Raw genomic sequence first — 19357 nt, forward strand, 5'->3', positions numbered from 1 at the left:
AGAAAGAGGCATCAGGAGACCCTTTACCTTGGTTTAATCATCAGGATATTCGCACACAAGCTCTTTTCAAAGAGAATTTTCAAGGGCTGGCTGTCTTGGAAATACACATTGTGAGTTCTTTTAATACCTTAAAGAGAACAAAGAAACCTCTTAATAACTGTAAGTGCAAAATGAACAGGCTTTAAAAGCCTGCCTTTCACAGCTAAATTAAAGCAATAAAATTAAAGTAATGTTTCCTGTGTGGCAGGTGCATACAGCCTGCAATGGAATGTGGCCCTAATTATGAAACCTGTTTTCGCCCCCTAGTGGACAAGGAGCAACATGTCACATCTCTGCAAATTAGGTCTCACCCAGCCCAAAGGTCTCAAACTTGATGGGTTGCTGAGGACAACCTTGAACTCCTGAAGCTCTGGCCTCTACTTTCCAAGTGCTGGGATTACAGGCATGCACCATCATGCTCAAGTCCTGGAAGTCAAGCCCAGGACTCCTTGCCTGATAAACAAGCACTCTGAAAACTTAGCCCTTGAAAAGAAACGTCTTGATATTATGTGAAACAGTTATTGGTGCTACAGCTCGTGGCTCTACAAGGCTCTTTTTGAATATTTTATTCAGGACTAGTTTTTCTTTATAAGACTCTGGCAATTAGACCTCTAAATCTGGTCAGTGATTTCTTTTTACTGTAGGAGAAATAGCCATACAAGAGTGTCCCTGTCCTAAATGCTTGGTGTTGCAGGGGCTGGAGAACTGGATCAATGGTTAAGAGCAGTTGCTAGGCCAGGATTCTGTTCGCAACACCCTCCTATAGCTTACAACTGTAACTACAGTTCCAGGGTATCTAGAACCCTCTTCCAGGCTCTGAGAGCACCAGACACACATGTAGTACAGATATGCATGCAGTGCAGATATGCATGCAGTGCACATACAGAAATAAAGGCAATAGTCACACACATAAAATAAAATGAAAGCCATTTTTAAAAGTGTTTTGATTTGACAGGATTTGGGGGAATATATCTATGGACTTTATGAGTTAATTATCCCTAATCTGAAAATGAGATTTGGGGGTTTTAGATTCTTTCAGACCAGAGTGCTCTGTGTGCCAGACACTTGTGTGCATTTCACATGCATCTTCTCTCCTCACTGCAGCCCTTCAGGGGAGGAAGGGACTGAATCTCAGAAGAGGAAAGAAACTGCAGGTGAGGCTAACTGCCTTGTCAAGGCTATCGTGTTCTCACAGAACCCATGCTGATAAAGGTGGCTTTTGGCTGGTGTTCTGAAAGCTAGACTGCGGCAGCACAATGCTGCAGAACAAATTAAAAGATCTAACTAGGATGAAAAAGGTGGCTCAGACCATCTTGCCACCAAGACTGATGACTTTAGTTTGAACCACATCACAGGCATACACACACACTTTTTTTCTTAAGTTTAAATTTAAAAAAAAAAAAAAAAAAAACCCGCTAGACACAATGGCACACACCTTTAATCCCAGAACTCAGGAGGCAGAGGCAAGCAGATCTCTGTGAGTTCAAGGGCAGTCTGGTCCACAGAGTGAGTTCTAGGGCCAGCCAGAACTAATCAGGCCTGGTCTCAAATCAAACTTGATACATTTCTCAGGTTATATGTTTGGTGAGATTCTTCGCTGTTTTGTTTTACTGAACAATAAGGACTGACTGACTTACTGATGTGGCTGGAAACTCACCATGTAGACCAGGCTGGCCTCAAGCATTAGTAAATTTGCCTTTGCCTATGAGTGTTGAGTATACACTACTGAACCCAACAATTATTAACTTAATAAATATGCACATTTATGTATTATCAAATTTTGTTCACTTGGCTACATAGCAAACCACTCTGAAATTGAGTTCCTTAGAACAGCAAACACCTGTTATTTCTCATGATTTTTTTTAAAGCACATACTTTTTAAAAAATATTTTATTTATTTATTTTATATATATGATGAATACACTGTAGCTGTCTTCAGACACACCAGAAGAGGGCACCAGATCCCATTACAGATGGTTGTGAACCACCATGTGGTTGCTGGGAATTGAACTCAGGACTTCTGGAAGAACAAGCAGTGCTCTTAGCCGCTGAGCCGTCTCTCCAGCCCCCATTTCTCATGATTTTACTGAGTGGTTCTTGAGATCTAACATAGGCTTAGCTATGGGGGATCATCAGGGGTGGGTTCATTGTCTGTCTGGGACCTCAGTGGGAGCAACAAGGGTGGCTGAGGCCATATAGTCTATCCCAGAAGTCTCTCTCTGGCTTCTCTGGCTGATAAGAGAAGTTCTGAGACAGTCTTGGGAGGCCCAGGCGAGGAGCCTAGGCAAACCACTGCTGGTATAAAAATAAGATATGGTAAGCTGGAGCTGGAGAGGCAGCTTGCTCATTAAGAGCACTGGCTGGTCTCCCAGAGGATCTGGGTTGAATCCACATGATGGCAACAAAACCATTCATAATTCTAGTTCCAGATGGCCTGATGCCCTCTTCTGGTCTCCTCAATCATTGCATAGATATATGGTACACAGTAAGTTACACAAAGTAGAATTTAGTTAAAGCAGTGCTCAAGGATGATCAGTACTGACCCTGCTCTGTAGAAATTGCAGTGAGGAAACAGTTGTTCTTGAAGATAATTGAAGTGTAGGTTTGCTGAGTGTTTGTTTCTATTAAGATGCATTCACTAAGATTGCCTTCAATTAGGCCCTGTCCATAACAAAAGGAGACACTCCTGGTGCACAGCTGGTCATTAGACTCATTCGAATTCCAAAGAGCATGCCTCTATAGTGCAGTTCAAAGTGGGCAGCTGTGGGTCAGGGCAAGCCATTACATTCTGACCCTTCATTTAAGTCCAGGTTCCCTTAGCAGAAATAGCATAATTCTTCCCAGCCAGGCAGGATGGCCTTGGTTAACCTCAGCCCTGGAAGAGAAGCCCTGGTTTGCCCCAGGATAACTATGACAATATTTTACATTGTAAATCTAAGCCTCTCCATTTGTCCTACTAGCTCTGTGTAACATGTTTATGATGCAAAGTGTAACTTGGGGCCATAAAACTACGTAAGCTGATGGGATTTTTGTGCAGGGCTGGTTCCCTTTGGTGCATTAGCCAGAACCAGTTGCCTGCTATTATTAAGAAGAATTTTCCTTTATTAAGTGCTGACATGATGTCTCACTGGGAAGGCAAGTTAATTCTATAACACTAGCAGAGAGCAAATCAGATAAAAATCTGTGTTCTCAGACCTTTTTTATTTTAAAAATTATTTATATGTATGTATGTATGTATGTATGTATGTATGTATGTATGTGTCTAAGGAGGTGCCCAAGAAGGTTAGAAGACATTAGATGCTCCAGAGTGGCTCTTACAGTTGCTTGTGCTGCCCAGTGTGGGTACAGGGATATGAACTCAGGTCCACTGAAAAAACAGCCAATGCTTTTAACCACTGTGCCATCTCTCCAGCCACTAACTTTTCTTCAGCATTTGTTTTTGTTTGTTTTGGATGTGGGGAGTACAATGCTATGGCATGCTTGCAGAGGTCAGATGATAACTTTTAGAGTCAGTTCACTCCATCCATCATGTAGTTCCAGGGATTGAACTCAGGCCATCACACTTGGCATCAAAACCCTTTACTTGTTAAGCCATCTTACTGACCCTTCACACTGTAAGAAACAGACAGGATTTTCTGTTGTTTTACTTGTAAAACAACAGGCTGTGGAGCTGAACATACATACTAGGAAACATGCTATAGCTCTTGGTCCCTGGACAAGGGCATAGTGCATTTGGAGGTCACTGGCCTGTCTCGGGGTAAATGAGAAGATGTTTCAGAGTTTTGAAGTCTGGGAATGACATAATCAGTCATTTGGCTCTTTCTCTGTGTATAACAGGGTTTTGATATTTAGCCTTGGCTTCCCTAGTACTCACTATGTAGGGCAGGCTAGCCTCAAACTTAAAATCCTCTGCTTCAGCCTTTTGAGGGCTAAGAGTGTGTTCCACCACTACACTCCACAGTGTGATTTTTTTTTTTGAGACAAGGTCTTACTATGTGGCCTTGACTGTCCTGTAACTGGAACTTGTTATGTAGATCAGGCTAACCTCCAGTTCCACCAGCCGCTGCCTCCTGAGAGCTGGCATTAAAGACACCATGCCTCGCCGGGCGGTGGTGGCGCACACTTTTAATCCCAGTACTTGGGAGGCAGAGGCAGGCGGATTTCTGAGTTCGAGGCCAGCCTGGTCTGCAGAGTGAGTTCCAGGACAGCCCGGGATATACAGAGAAACCCTGTCTTAAAAAAAAAAAAAAAAAAAAAAAAAAAAAAAAAAAAGACACCATGCCTCATCTGACCTGTTTTAAAGGAAGCACTGGGGCTGCTGTTTTGGGAAAACACTAAGCTCAAGAGTCGACAAATCTCTGCTAAAAAAAATCTATCTGTGTCACTTCTGCTGAGCTAGTCATGGTGCACATGGTGGAAACACACCATAGAAGCAGCTGCTGTCAGTTCCAGCTGCTGGGAGGTGTGCTTTAGGTACATCCACTCAGTTCAGCTCTCAGGGGCTTCAGAGAACTCTTGAGACACCGAAACAGTTACGCTAAGGATTGCCATTATTACACAGCTACTTTATCTGTGGAGCTGTGCTTTCAAAGGCAGGGACACCTTCAAAAGTGATTGGTTATTCAGTGGTTTGTTTTTTGTTTGGTTTTTTTTTTTTTTTTTTTTGGATTGGTTATTCAGTGATTTTTTTTTTTTTTTTTTGGATTGATTATTCAGTGGTTTTGGGGGGGGAATTGGTTATTCAGTTTTTTTTGATTGGTTATTCAGTGTTTTTTTTTTTTGTGTGTGGGGGGTTGGTTATTCAGTGTTTTTTTTTTATAACCAATTTGAAATCATTAGCACACCTATAGGTTACCTTGCAACAAGAACCTAAAATCCAGCCTCCACTTTCCTGAATCCACGTGCATGGATCAGAGCTTCATTCTCTCCAGACCCACAGAACCCTTTAGAAGCCCTCTCTGTGCAGACCTCTCTTGAGCTAGCACAGAACTTAGATGAAGAGCATGTTTTCCAGGGACTCTGCAGAATTTGTGCTGAGCAACTCTGTGGCCAGTGCAAAGGGAACACAGAGTTGGGAGGAACATCACAAGGTGGACATGCTCTCTAAGAGGACCTTGGTCTTCTCCTTTTAGCAGATGTCTGGCAATCGTCCTTCTGCAGGCTGTTTACTGTGAGTCAAGGTGACTAGTTTATTGTGGTAGTTCAGGTCTGGACAATTGTGTTCTACTAGAAAAGAACTAAACTGACTTCACTAACTCTTAATTTTCCCCTAAAGTCCCAGTCTGTATTTCCAGCAGTCAACTGAGTATCTTCTCAGGAGACTTTTCTCAACTGAACCTGCAGGATGTTCCCCACCAGCTAACTGACATACATAATGTTGCAAGCATAAACTGCAAACCTCTGCAGCCTTGGGCAGAACTCACCCAGAACTGGGCAGCACCCAGGCCACAGTCCTGCCTTTGGTCCTCCCTCCCTTCCAGCTCCAGGACTGTGGCATAAACCTGTACAGTAGAAAGTGGTCCAGATATGTCAATTAGCCAAATGGATGACAACACTGCCCCCAGGCGGCCAGGTAGAGTCCAGGTTGGTCTAGTGACAGCAGAGCCGAGCATCGTGTCAAGGGATGGACAAGGTAAATTTTGGGAAGTTCTTGGTGTGGAGGAAGCATCTAGTCCCTGCTGCTGTTCTAAGTTTTGCTGTGTACTGATGTTGTGAGGCAAACCCTCTGAATGAAAAGATAGAGAAAGACGGTGAGGGAAGAAGGAAGGAAGGAATGACAACATGGAAGAAGAGAAACAAGAGGAGGAGGGACAAGAGAGGGACAAGAGAGGGACAAGAGAAGGAGCAATGAGAGGAGGAGAGGGGAGAAAAAGAAGAAAAGAAGAAGGAAGGGGAGGAAAAAGAAAAAGAATAAGGGAGAGAAGGGATTAGAACAGAAGCAGCAGCAGCTAGGGCAGCCTGGACTGAACCATGCCTGTAGCGTAACTTTGAACTTTCACCCTTACCTGAGCCAATGTCATTGGGCTGAATTGACTGATTTCCCCCTTCTGTTCTCTGTAAGGGTGTTCTTAAAGCATCCTGCATAATAAAAGCAGCCTATAAAACTATCTTAAATGGATTAATCATGAATATATTTGTTTCAATTTTTGCTTTTGTTTCAAGACAAACTTACATATTTCAGGCTGGCCTGTAGCTTGCTATGTAGCTGAGAATAACCTTGGACTTCCAATCCCCCTGCCTCTAACCTCAAGTACTGGAATTACAGACACACATTACTAAGCTCAATAAAGAAATATTTACTGAGAATAGTTCTAAAAGAGCTATAATTCAGATACTGAAATCCACCTGGGAGCCATGGCTGATGGGCACTCACTCTGCAACAGGCTCTGTGCTCAGGTCTGTCCCTATGAGACCACACTTCCCCATAGTGGCCTGGGGCATGAGCCACCCCCAGTGTATACATCAGAAAGGGAAGGCTCCAGGCAGTGGTGGCGCACACCTTTAATCCCAACACTTGGGAAGCAGAGGCAGGTAGATTTCTGAGTTTGAGGCCAGCCTGGTCTACAGAGTAAGTTCCAGGATAGCCAGGGCTACACAGAGAAACCCTGTCTTGAAAAACCAACCCCTACCCCGCCCCCCCCCCAAAAAAAAAAAAAACACAGAAAGGGAAGGCTCCTGGAGCTTATGCTCTTCTTGTCTTTTAAGTGCCTTCTTTACATGGTTTGCTATTATATGGATTTAGAGTCAAAGAAGGGAGAAATAATGCTACAACATTTGTACTTACAGAGAAGACCTAAGGGTTATAAACACACATTGAAGTAAATATATACTATCAAGGTGAGTGTAAGTCAAAATTAAGAAACATGGTTCTGACAGTTGTATGGAAGTGAATGGAAGGCACCACCTCCCAAAGGATCATTCCTGAACACACAAGATTTGGACCAATGTTACAAGTATGATTGAATTTCTCTGAGGATTTTACTTTATAAGCGAGAGCCTAAAACTAGCTATCTTGCTGCACTGGCCTCGAACTCATGACCCTATTGTCTCAGCCACTTGAGTGCTAGGTTCAGAGATGTGTGCCCTCATGTCTAGCTAGAAAAACCAGTTCAGGTTCAACTGAACAATCGTGTAGGGCGCATCTGCCGTGTGTGTGTGTGTGTGTGTGTGTGTGTGTGTGTGTGAGAGAGAGAGAGAGAGACAGAGAGAGATAGATAGAGAGACAGAGAGAGATAGATAGATAGAGAGATAGAGAGAGAGAGAGAGAGAGAGAGAGAGAGAGAGAGAGAAAGAGAGACACGTAAGACCAGAGGTCAACCTCAGATGTCATTCCTCAGGGCCTGTCTACCATTTGAGATCTTTTTTCTTAAGATGACACCTCTCACTGCTCTGAAGCTCATCAAGTCACCTAGGCTAGCAGGACAGTGAGCCCCAGGCACCTGCCTGCTTGGGCCTCTGCAGCACTGGATCTGCCAGCATGTGCCACCATACCTACATTTCTTTATATGGGTCTCATCGTGATGTCAGATCATTTGCTTGCAAGGCTGACTGATCCAACCCCCTGGTTGGACGTTTTAAAAAGCTGCTTTCTTTTACATGCAGACGAGTTTGTGCCAGTTAGTCCTGAGGAAATAATAGAGGCCACTTTAATTACACTACACCTGCAAAGACAGGTGCCAAACAGCCACACTCCATGTACAGAACCCACTTCATAGGCGTCTGCAGATTGTATGCATAAAGACACCAAGAAACACGCTGCTTCCCACCGCACCTACCATGCCTGCCGAAGAACTGAATGACGACTCTGCATCTGTCCGACCTGGTGACTATTGTGCACTTCTCTACACTTCTTTCAAGGTAATTCAGACATCTAAAGATTGGCAGAATTGACTGCAACACAAATACATTGTAAACATTAAATACATACTTACTATGGCTGTCCTGTTAACTTTTTAAAACACAACAGATGGAAGTCTGCGTGTTCATTAATGGCATCGGAACAATTAAATGTAGTACAGCTGTTAAGTCCTACAAAAGGAGCATTTCTTCCATACAAGAGAAAACCAACTGCTTTTACCTTTATTGCCAGTTTGCAATTTAAATTCAGTGGTAAGTCATTATCACTCATGGTGGCTGAGGGTGACCATTGATAATGTTGAAAAAACATAGACGAGAACAGGACATAGCCGTATGTGGAATGACAAGAATTCACAGATCTCAGAGCAAGCTGGAAAAGAATAAATTAGTGACTTCAGAGAAAACCGACTTCTATCCTGAGTTGATCCTATTGTGACTATAATGCCACAAATACGTTCAAATAAAACCATGTGCACAGAATTTGCACGTGGAACCTACAGGTATGTACGTATCCATACTGAACATACATATACGAAAGCTATAATCCCAAGCTCTGACTCCGTAAAACTGTAACTGTCCACAGTGACCATAATGTTAACGCACGAGGTGGTGGGAAGCGACAGAGAAGAGCCCTGAGTGACAGACCTCATACCTTCCTCAAGGGGAGAAGCTATCACCTAATTCAGCCATACTGGGAATGTGTGCCTGTAACTGACAGGTTTTGGAATTTTTAAATGCTCGAAATTTTACCCACCACACTTTGCCTGGACTTAGTGCTTTTAAAACATTTTCTCTTGCTTTAGTATATGATTAGTCATTTAACATTCTTTCTTTCTTCTTCTTCTTTTTTTTCTTTGGTTTTTCGAGACAGGGTTTCTCTGTGTAGCCCTGGCTATCCTGGAACTCACTCTGTAGACCAAGCTGGCCTCGAACTCAGAAATCCGACTGCCTCTGCCTCCCAAGTGCTGGTGTTTGAGGAACACCTGGCTTTTTAACTTAACTTACTTACACCTTTCTCAGACGGGTCTAGCCACAGCTCATCGCTCACTCGTGATAGAGTTTGTATTGCTTTCCCAAATACTATGGAGGAAAAGAAAGGCACCATTCATATTCTTCCCAAGCAGCAAAGATAAATCACGAGACTACTTCTGCACGCACAGGACTCAAGTGAAAACAGGAAAGGATGGTGGGGTCAACTGAAAAACTCAATCATGCCTGTAAATTCAATTGATTCTTCCGTTAATTGAGCTGTTACTGCCTTGTGAGTCAGAAGGTCAGAGATGGAAATAGGGGATTTGGGTTTTACAGAGACAAGACTACTCCTCAACCAAAACACTAGTTATCCGAAATTGTTGGCAACCATCCTACCCAAACTTCAAGGCCTATTCTAACCCATTCCAACCTAGCTCTACCAATCATTCTGAGCTTGATCTTGGGCTAAAGGCTAGAAACTAACTGGTTACTACTTCCTTTGGCTCATGAGCTAAACATACTATAATAACCTTTAGCATCTTGGCTTCCAACATGCGATGTGAACATGTTAAGACTATAATGATCTCAACTTTGAGGCTGTGTCAAGTCCTAGCAAAGTGCATCACCCTGAGAGGAATTACCCTGACAGGAATTCACCACACAGTGTCGTCCAAATGTATGTGATGCCGCTGGGCTGCAAACCGTGGTTTGAAATTCTTTTTCCTGAATATGTCTGGACAATTTCCCGTTAAGTGATTACATTTAACTTTTAGGGTAGAACAAAGCTCAAGATACACCTGAGAGTTAAATTACTCAGCTGATCCACACAGCATTTTATAGACTAATTTACACTAGGAAATACCATATACTCTTACCTACATACATAGTAAGAATTCAATAAATATGCATCGGTATAAAAGTCAACATCATTTCTCCTGCAAGCCAATTTCCATGCTAATACTCTCATGCATTTTGTTTTTTGAGTTCTCCCAACCTCTGCAAGGGGATGGGACACTGGGCCTTCTTTGTACATGCCAAGCAAGTTGTCTGTCTACCCACAAACCCTGTCCCCAGCCCAAGCATTCATCCCCCTTTATAATGCTATGTACGATATAGTTCCCTACATAGACCTTCTAATTACTGAGTTCATTACATGTACTTTTAGTTCACGCTCCTAACAACCTCTCTCAACGAAGGTGTTCATATTAGTCTCATTTTTCGACTGAGTGACATAGAGGCTTGTTCGAGATCATATATTAAAACAAAAACAAAACTCAACTACAACCAAAAAAACCGTCTCCGGCAGAATCTCGAATAAAGAGTAGGTTGGTTTTCCTCAGTTCAAAGATACTTTTTGCTGGGCAAGTATTATTTTCCCCTCAATTTCTCCCCACGTTTAGCCCTCATCAATCCGAGCTTAAGGCCCCATGCCACAATTCATTTCTTGGTCACCAAATTAAATACTAAGCATAAATAAAAGGCCCGGGACTGGCATGCCATTCGAAGCCCAGCAGGGCCCTCGCGATGGGCGGTATGGTCCGGCTTCGCGTCGTCAGTCGTGGCGAAGAATGGCAGACGAGGGGTGGGAGGACGATGGAGACCCTTCACAAGCGTTAGACTTTCCCTCTTCTAAGTAGCAAAGCAAGAATGGCCGCTCCACCTTTCACCTGACCGCCCGTCATCCCGCACTTCAGCATGGCTACGGGAATAGCAGGCATGGCGGTCGGAAGCGCGCCAGCCGCAGGTGCCCGGATGTTGCCCGCACTTTCTGCGAGCTCAGCCTCCGCCTTGCCCCACCCACGAGGAATTTCTCACAGCGCCGTTTTTTTTTTTTTTTTTTTTTTTTTTTTTTTTTTTTTTTTTGGCTTTCTGACGGGGAAGGACCCTTACGGGCCCCCGTAGGACGATCTCTCGCAAACTCCGCGTCTCATTGGTGGCGGGAGAAGTGGGCGGGTCACCGAGGAGCCTGAGGAAGAGGGCGGCGGCGTTCGTGGTGACTGAACGGAGAGCCCCGGTGACAGGATGGTGAGCCCCACGGCGGAGACGACCCGGGTCGAGCCGGGATGCTGCGGCGTCCGGTTGGGGGGCGGGGGGCGAGGGGCGAGGAGGATCCGGGTGGCCGCGGAGAAGAAACGGGAGGACCGCGGCCGGCCGAGGGTGCGGCTCGGCCTGGCGTCGCCCCTCGCCCCAGCGGCCAGAGGGCGTGCGAGGCGGACCCGGCCTGTCACGAGATCGGTTCGGTGCGGCCGGGGGAGGCCTCCGGCCGACGGTGTGGCCGCACGTCTCCATCCAGTTCCTCCCCAGCTTGCTGGGGTGAGCCGGCCTCGGCGCAGAGCGCGAAGTAGTCGCCGCACTGGCCACTCCGGACGGGGACCCGGAAAGGAACCGCTCGTCTCCGGTGGCCGCTGCTACCCCAGAGAGGGAACTCGTGGGGATCGTTTGAAGTCTGCGGAGATGCGCGCGTTGTTTGGAGAGCCTTAGCTTCCCCAGTCTGCATCAGGCCTTTGCCCCCCAATAGATTGCTGTCCCTGCGACTTTTTATGTGAAATTTGGAGAGCAGACACGTCCCTGTAACCAGATTTTCGAAGGCACTCTTTGCTCTCCCAAGTTTGTGTGTGTGTGTGTCGGGGGGTGGGGGGTGTTCTGTTGACCTTTGCTGTTTATGTTGCTAAAGGTTAAAGGAAGGCACCTCTCTGGCTGATGGGCTCGCGTTGCGTTTTGCACAGATGATTCGTGTGCAGGCAACCTTTAAAAAGGTGGCTTTATAAGCCGTTCCAAAGATATATATGTTTAAATTCACTGGATTTTTGCTTCTAAAAGCGAATTGCTGCTTTAGACTCCAGTTTAAAGTAGACTAGTTCATTGATGGCAATTTGGGGACGCTTGCAAGGAAGAAGAGTTTGCTGGGATGATTCCATATTCATGTCTCTGAAGTCGTTTTGAGAGGCGAACGCTTACGTTTAAGGGCGGTTGCTCCGTTGTGCACCACATTTCTTTTAAGTTTTTATTTTTAATTTTTGTGTATGTGTTTCTACGTGAGTTTACGTGCACCAAACAAGTACAGGTGCCATTAGGGGCCAGAGGGCTTGGCATCCCCTGGTACTTGAGTTACAGGGAGTTGTGCCATGTGGGTGCTGGGAACCAAATCCGGGTCCTTCGTAAGATCAGCAAGTGCTTTTAATTGCTGAGCCATCTCTTCCAGCTTAAATCAGGTTATAATGATGTAGCCCTGGCTGGCCTGGAATTCAGGGATCTGCCACTGTCTCCGGAGCGTGCCATCACACTGAGCGTGTTTGTTTTTATTGTCTTGATCTTTCCTTGACATTTTTATCACATGATAAAGTATTCATGCTAGTAATGTCCTCTATAGCACAAACAACTTACCCTGGAGCATGATTTTTCAATATTAGAACCTCAAACATGATATATAGATAGATATAGATATATCTCCAGTATATCTAGAGATGACAAGACCCCAGAACGAGAAAATATTAATCTTAACCTACTCCTGATGAATTATTCAAATTATAAATATTCAAGCTTATATAGAGTAGACAAAATGAGAAAAGAGACAGGAGTCGGTGTGGAAAGCAAGATTAGAAAATGTAGAATGACATCGACAATTTGCTGTATGTGGGCGTTTGTCCTGTGTTTAAAAATAGAGTGAGTGTGAGCAGTCCTTTTGGAATTATTTTCTGCACAGCTGATTTTTAACATTTCCTTCCATAACATTCAGAAATCATTAACAATTTTTGCATATTTGGTATGGGTTTTTGTTTTTTTTTTTTTCTTTTAACTTTTGTTGCTTTTTTTTTAACATTGGTCATGTTTCACCCCCCTTTTTTTTCCATTCCCCTGTCTGCAATCAACTTCTTCATTCCACTAAGGCTGGGCACAGAGTAAGTTTTTCTCCGCTCCTACTAACAATGGTGGTTGGGTGGCTGATAACTGACTGGGTTTCTTGCCCCTTCAAGCTCTGTCAGACACGGAGTAACCAAATCCCCATGCTTTGTTTGGTTTTTTTCTTATATATCAATCTGACGAAACTTTGGGTTCCCCATCTCTTGCTGCCTCTACTGTCCCTCTAACCTGATTGTCATTGTGGAATTTAGCCAAGGGCACTCTTGACATGTGTCATTTCCCATAACTTGGTCACCAGCGGAAAACCATAGAATTCTACCTTACTGTGGAGCCATGATACTGCCTGCATGACCGTTCATCCAGTCACAGTCTTCACACTCTAATTGTCAAGAGTACTGTGGCACCTTATAGAGTTGACATCTTCAATTAGGATAACCGTGTTGTGTCTTGCCTATGTTCTTTCTGGTACATTTTGCCTGAACAATTCAATTTTAGTCCCAGAAAATTTGAACCTGTTTTAGATGTACACCCTCTTATGGGTTCAGAGTTCTTTTAATATAGATTTTTTTTTTCACTTTTCCTCAAATGTCAGCATCCCACAGTAACTCTATCCTTCAATCCAAATCTGAAGGAATCTCCCCCCTAAAATGAAGATGGTGTGTGTCAAGGCACCTGTCTATTGCTTGAGGGTGGATACTTTTTAGTATTTTAGCTTTCAAAGGTTTTCCCTAATTTGTGCTCATTTTGTGACCACCCACTTGTTACTTCAGCTATTCTGTGTCCTGATAACTGTTCCTTTTGGTTTTGTTGTAAGGTAAATCAAGTTTGTTTTTGTAATCATTCTCATTTCACACATTTTTTTTGTTTTGTTTTGTGTTTTTTTTTAATCTGTAAAACCAGACTGGCCTCGAACTCAGAGATCTAGCTACCTCTGCCACTTGAGTGCTCCAATTAAGTGTGCACCACCACTGCCCAGCCACATTTTTGATTGATTTTAAATTTTAATTAAAATTTTTTTATTTAGTTATGTTGGATGTGTTTGCCTGCATGCCTGTCTGTACTACATGTGTGCCTGGTACCCTCTAAGGCCACCTAAGCAGGTATCAGATCCCCTGGTTCTGGAGTTACAGTTGTGAGCTATCATGTGCTGAGAATCTGGATCCTCTGGAAGAGCAGTCAGCTCTCTTAACCACTGAACCACTCCCCAGCTGCCAAATTAACTATTTTAAATTAATTTTAACATTATGGTGGCAAAACTATTTGCTTTATCATATTAAACATGTCACACTTTGATACTGTTCAGGGAGAGCTATGCCTTCAACAGCAAGTAAAGAATATGTGTACTGACTCATGGAAAGCCTGTGTGAGAAAACCCTGGAAGGCACTCTTACTAACAAACAGGGAAAATTTCTGTCGCTCTTGGGGGGACATGTGTTCTCCTTAAATGAACTTTTAAACAATTCTCTATTTTTTTCAATCTTGAAATTTTTTAATTTAAATTTTCATAGGACTGCTCCCCTGCCCCCAAACTCCCACCTGACCCCCACACACATTTTGGACAGGATTTCACTGTGTAGCTCTAGCTTGCCTGGAACTTGCTTTGTAGCCTGGGCTAGTCCTGAACTCACAGAAATCTGCCTGGCTCTTCCTCCTTAGTGCTGGGATCAAAGGTGTATACCACCATGCTTGTCTTTTTAATTCTTTGGTATTTCAGAGCAGGTATTACTTTTGTCATCTGAGACTCTGGCAGCTCCCAGCTACCTCCTGCTAAACTCACCACTCCGCTTGTTTTCCTTCTCTGATGCACATACATGATTGTGAAAGTGTTGTTTCAAGTTTACAGACTGGACTAAGTGAGTGGAAGAAGCTGTTTTATCCAGGTTTTACAGATATGACAGTGGTGGTTTCTAGTGAAAGAAAACGAAGATAGTAAAACTTAAAAATCATATGTACATATGCATCTCCTGAGACCGTAAACATAGGTGTTGGTGCCCTGTAACACACTGCTAAGAGTTTGAAGGAACAAATTCAGGTTTTTTTTGGCTATTGTTCTCCAGAGTTTGTAGCATAAACTATAAAATTAACCTTTTCCCTACTATTTCATTTTTCTATTATTTTATTTATATATTTATACACACACACATATATATTTATATACACTGATGTATGTATTTTGTGTGTGTGATAGTTTCACTTTGCAGCATTGGCTGGCCTAGAACTGGAACTTGCTTTCCATGTAGCCCAGGGTGGCCTTGAAGTCTTCCTGTCTCAGCTTCCTGAGTGCTGGAATTACAAGCATGAACCACCATACCATCACATAATCACTGACTCTCTCAATCAATCTCTCTCTCTCTCTCTCTCTCTCTCTCTCTCTCTCTCTCTCTCTCTCTCTCTCTCTCTCTCTTTCTCCCCCTCCCCCCATTCCTTTCCTCTTCTCTTTTCTCTTCTTCTCTCTCCCTCTTTCTCCTTTTTGAGACAGGGTCTCACTGGGTTATCTTAGGCTGGCCTGGAGCTCTCTTTGTAGACTAAATTGTCATCAAACTCATGAGATCAACCTGCCTCTGCTTCGTGAGTGCTGGGACTAAAGCATGAGCCACCACACCCAGCCATGTGGTTCTGAGCCGCCTGTGGGTGCTGGGAATTGAACCTGGGACCTCAGGAAGAGCAGCCAGATCTTTTAACATCTGAACCATCTCTCTAGGCCCATATCATTTCATTTCCAATAATTCCCTTTAACAATGTTTTTTTTCAGTTAGATAGGTTTTATATTATATAGTTGCAGAAATAAGAATTACTGTCATTCTTCAAAACTACCAAATGCTATAGATTCTAAATCAATTTTTTAAATTGTTTTTTTACCTTTTCTGAGATAGGATCTGTATATAGTAATGGCAGCCTATATAGCTAGATAGGCCTTGAACTTGCAGCGGTCCTCTTGCTGTCCCCCACCCCTCTCTCTGCTGGGATTATAAATGCATGCTCTCACACCTGGCTAATGAATTATTTTAGAATACTTGATTTTATCCTATTTTTTATTGGTAAGTAACATAAATTTTGACCTCCAAGATGATATTGGCTAAGACTAGATATGGTACCAAGGGTGTGTTGCCTCACGATAGGAGCTGTCTGAGTGACTTCTGCTCTGTTCTGGATCTCTGTTTAAAGGGGTGGTGATGGGAGGATTGTGCCAGTTGCATCATGTCTAATGCTGTGTTTTTTCACTCTGACCCCTGGAAGTTGGTGTTGGTATTAGGAGATCTGCACATTCCACACCGGTGCAACAGCCTGCCGGCCAAATTTAAAAAACTCCTGGTGCCAGGAAAAATCCAGCACATTCTCTGCACTGGAAACCTTTGCACCAAGGAGAGCTATGACTATCTCAAGACTCTGGCTGGTGATGTCCACATCGTGAGAGGAGACTTTGATGAGGTGCCATTTTCCTTTCCCTCTCGTCTATGCCCCTTTCTCATCCCTTTGTGTAAGCTTTATCCTTTAGACTCGATATTTTTCTATTCTTCTTCCCCTGCCCTTTTGAAAAACATATCCTAGGAACTAGACATGAAGTGGTAGAACACTTGTCTAAGCATACACAATGCCTGGGTTCAATCCTCAGCATCACAGTTATGTCTCCCAAGTATAAAATTACAGGTGAAGTATCCATTAGTTTGCAGGGAGAAGCGTTCTGGACTCACGCATTCTCAGACTTGGGCACATAGTATAATGAGTTATTAGGGATAAGAGCCAGATCTAAACATTAAATTCATTTTTGTTTCATTCCTATATACCTTATTTGCATAGCCTTAAGATATAACATGGATTCCAGTCTAGCTGGGTCTATGAAATAAGATATGGGGAAAGAAAAAGTTCTTAAATTTAAGCTTTGCCCATTAGTCACTAAATTAATGTGATTCTTGACAAGTTACTTTTCTTCTGACCCTCAATAAATGATTGGAATTGCATAATTCACAAGAATAAACCTGATTCCAATATGAAGAAATTACTTTGTACTCCTAGGAATCTTAAGCTTTTAAAAAATTATTCAGTTTGCTTGGTGCTCTCATCAAAGGGGTTAGAGCCATTGAGGCATCTCAGTGGATAAGGTGCTTGCCACCATGCCTGGTGACCTGCTGTGATCCACAAGACCCATATGGTGGAAGGAGAGAACTGACACCAGGTTGTCCTATGGCCACCACATGTGTATAGTGGCACAGGTGCACACATGAACTGACAAATAAAAATTTAAAACTTAAAAAAAAAAAACAAAAAACCAAAGAGTTTTTTTTATATCACACAAAATGAACATACAGTGTTCTTATTTAGCAGATACAAAAAGATATAGGAAGACAGGGAAGGACAGCCTACTTGCTTTTGTTCTTTGGGTTTCTGAGAGTTGGTCTACTCTTGGCTCTCCTGGAACTCACTCCGTAGACCAGGCTGGCCTAAAGTTCACAGATGCACCTGCCTCTGCCTCCCAAGCGCTGGGATTAAAGGCATGTGCCACCACTGCCCCATTGATAGCCTACTTGTTCATTACAATATAGGTCTAGTTTATTTAAAAAAAAAAAAATACATTGAGGCTTCTCTATTTGTGTTTAAAGAAATAGTTTAATGAGGCTAAATTTCATTTCTAGTATTCTAAATATACAAAATCTAGAGCCATGTAACCAAGATGTGGATCTCACCTCAACCACTTACTGGCACATAACCTGGGCAAGTTATTCAGCTTCTTTGTGCCTTAGTTTCCACATCCGTAGAATAAGTATCATGACTGTTAAAGCCTGGAATATAATTTGAATAAATTCCAGCTTATAGGTTGTGTACCTTAAGTTATGAAAATCACAAGTTTAAGGGGTTATTACAGTATTTGTACATGCTTGGCCAAGTATGCCACAGTGTTTGTGTGATGGTCAAAGGACAACAGCTTGTGAAATCAGTTCCTTCTAGATCTAGCACCTGTTGGCAAGCACCTTTACCTGCTGCACCATTTCACCAACCTAGGATTAATTGTTGTTTAAAGCATGCCCTAAAGAACCTTTATAGAAATTAAGTCAATAAAGCAGTTGACAGCTTCCAGTTTACATCAGCAGAATTATGTTTTAAGCACCATTGCAGTATCTCCGGTTGATGAGAAACCTTTTTAAGTGTATTTGTTGTAGGGTACTGTCTTAATTTACCTATATGAGGTTGAATATTTAAACAAACTAAGTTTCATTCTGTCTAAAATGTGTGTTTTCTTTATGTCTCTTTTCTGTATTAGAGTCTGAATTACCCGGAACAGAAGGTTGTGACTGTGGGGCAGTTCAAGATCGGTCTGATCCACGGACACCAAGTTATTCCGTGGGGAGACATGGCTAGTTTAGCCCTGTTGCAGAGGCAGTTTGATGTGGACATTCTCATCTCAGGACACACACACAAATTTGAAGCATTTGAGCATGAAAATAAATTCTACATTAACCCAGGTTCTGCCACTGGGGCCTATAATGCCTTGGAAACGTAAGTACCACAATGTAGGCATTTAGAGCTTTAGACAAGGTAGTAATTATGTGGGTAATTATAAAAATAAATACATTTAAATAAGAGCTGGTGTGGCGGTGCACAAATTCCCATGGTCCATGGTCCAGAGGCAGGCAGATCTCTGTGTTCAATGCCAGCCAGTTTTTTTTTTTTTCTTCTCAGTGTAGTCCTGGCTGTCCTGGAACTATTATGTGAACCAGGCTGGCCTTAAACTCACAGAGATCTACCTGCCTCTGCCTCCCAAGTGCTGGGATCAAAGGCTTGTGACACCACTGCCCAACTACTATTCTTTTCAGTGTGCAGGTAACAATCAGATTTCTCCTATGTTCAGTACCTTGAAATTTACAGTGCTGTTGCTTTAGTATAAAACACTGACATTGCTTGTTTTTCCTGCAGGAATATTATTCCGTCATTTGTGCTGATGGACATCCAGGCTTCTACCGTGGTCACTTATGTCTATCAGCTAATTGGAGATGACGTGAAAGTAGAACGGATTGAGTATAAAAAGTCGTAAAGCCAGGCCGCTCTCCACCACTTTGGGTTTTTTTCTCATTTTCTTGTTCAAATCAAATAATCAAACACTTAAGAGGCACACAGTTATATCACTTTTATAATATTTTGCACTAAAAAGTCTTCTCTGTTAATACATAGTTGCTCTAAAGCTTCTTGTAAACTATAAGAATATATTTAGTTTGCAGTATATGGTTTCTGTAAGAATAAGCCCACCCCACAGTGCAGTGCCACGTTAGGAAGTTTGTCCTTGTTTGTCCTTGTAAATATCTTCCTAGTTGGTATTTGGCCTTCATGAGAAAACTAGTGCATGAAGAGAAAGAATCCAGACTTTGTATGTTTTCTCTTCTCTGGTAATAAATGTGTACCTTCCATTTAGACTTTCTTGAAAACCTGTGTTTAATTTAAAAACCATAGACTTGAAATCTCAGCACTCAAGAGGCAGAGGCGGTGGATCAGTTCAGTCTACTTTGTCAATGTTAGGCCAGCCAAAGCTACACAGGAAACTGTCTTAAAAAAAGCAAAACAAACACAAGAACATAAAAATGAGAAACCAAATGCAACTGCAGATGTGCTAGAGTGAAGGGCACACAACTGCAGATGT

General features: G+C 42.8%; 2 protein-coding genes across 2 annotated transcripts in view; one reads left to right on the forward strand and one right to left on the reverse strand.

Moving 5' to 3' along the window:
• Window positions 1-10691, reverse strand: part of Rad9b (RAD9 checkpoint clamp component B) — a 30870-nt gene extending 20179 nt beyond the window's left edge. Inside the window, exons 1-5 of the mRNA XM_076922760.1 lie at window positions 10529-10691; window positions 8906-8976; window positions 8117-8266; window positions 7815-7929; window positions 28-127 (exon numbers count right to left, since the gene is read on the reverse strand). Of these exons, the coding sequence (XP_076778875.1) occupies window positions 28-127; window positions 7815-7929; window positions 8117-8266; window positions 8906-8976; window positions 10529-10586 (494 nt within the window). The 5' untranslated portion in view covers window positions 10587-10691. The remainder of the gene's footprint in view (window positions 1-27; window positions 128-7814; window positions 7930-8116; window positions 8267-8905; window positions 8977-10528) is intronic.
• Window positions 10692-10753: 62 nt separating this feature from the next.
• Vps29 (VPS29 retromer complex component) lies at window positions 10754-19131 on the forward strand. Its single transcript, XM_076922765.1, has 4 exons — window positions 10754-10893; window positions 15967-16158; window positions 17987-18222; window positions 18640-19131. The coding sequence occupies exons 1-4, from the start codon at window positions 10891-10893 to the stop codon at window positions 18755-18757; spliced, it is 549 nt and encodes a 182-aa protein (XP_076778880.1). The 5' UTR covers window positions 10754-10890; the 3' UTR covers window positions 18758-19131.
• The last annotated feature ends 226 nt before the right edge of the window (window positions 19132-19357 follow it).

The sequence above is a fragment of the Arvicanthis niloticus genome, chromosome 24 (genome assembly GCF_011762505.2).
Source record: "Arvicanthis niloticus isolate mArvNil1 chromosome 24, mArvNil1.pat.X, whole genome shotgun sequence".
NCBI lineage: Eukaryota > Metazoa > Chordata > Mammalia > Rodentia > Muridae > Arvicanthis > Arvicanthis niloticus.

Excerpts from the sequence above, each read along its gene's own strand:
- Vps29 (XM_076922765.1), top strand. Across the intron at positions 16,159-17,986 it reads TGAGAGGAGACTTTGATGAG|AGTCTGAATTACCCGGAACA; the intron begins GTGCCATTTTCC and ends TTTCTGTATTAG. Across the intron at positions 18,223-18,639 it reads GCCTATAATGCCTTGGAAAC|GAATATTATTCCGTCATTTG; the intron begins GTAAGTACCACA and ends TTTTTCCTGCAG.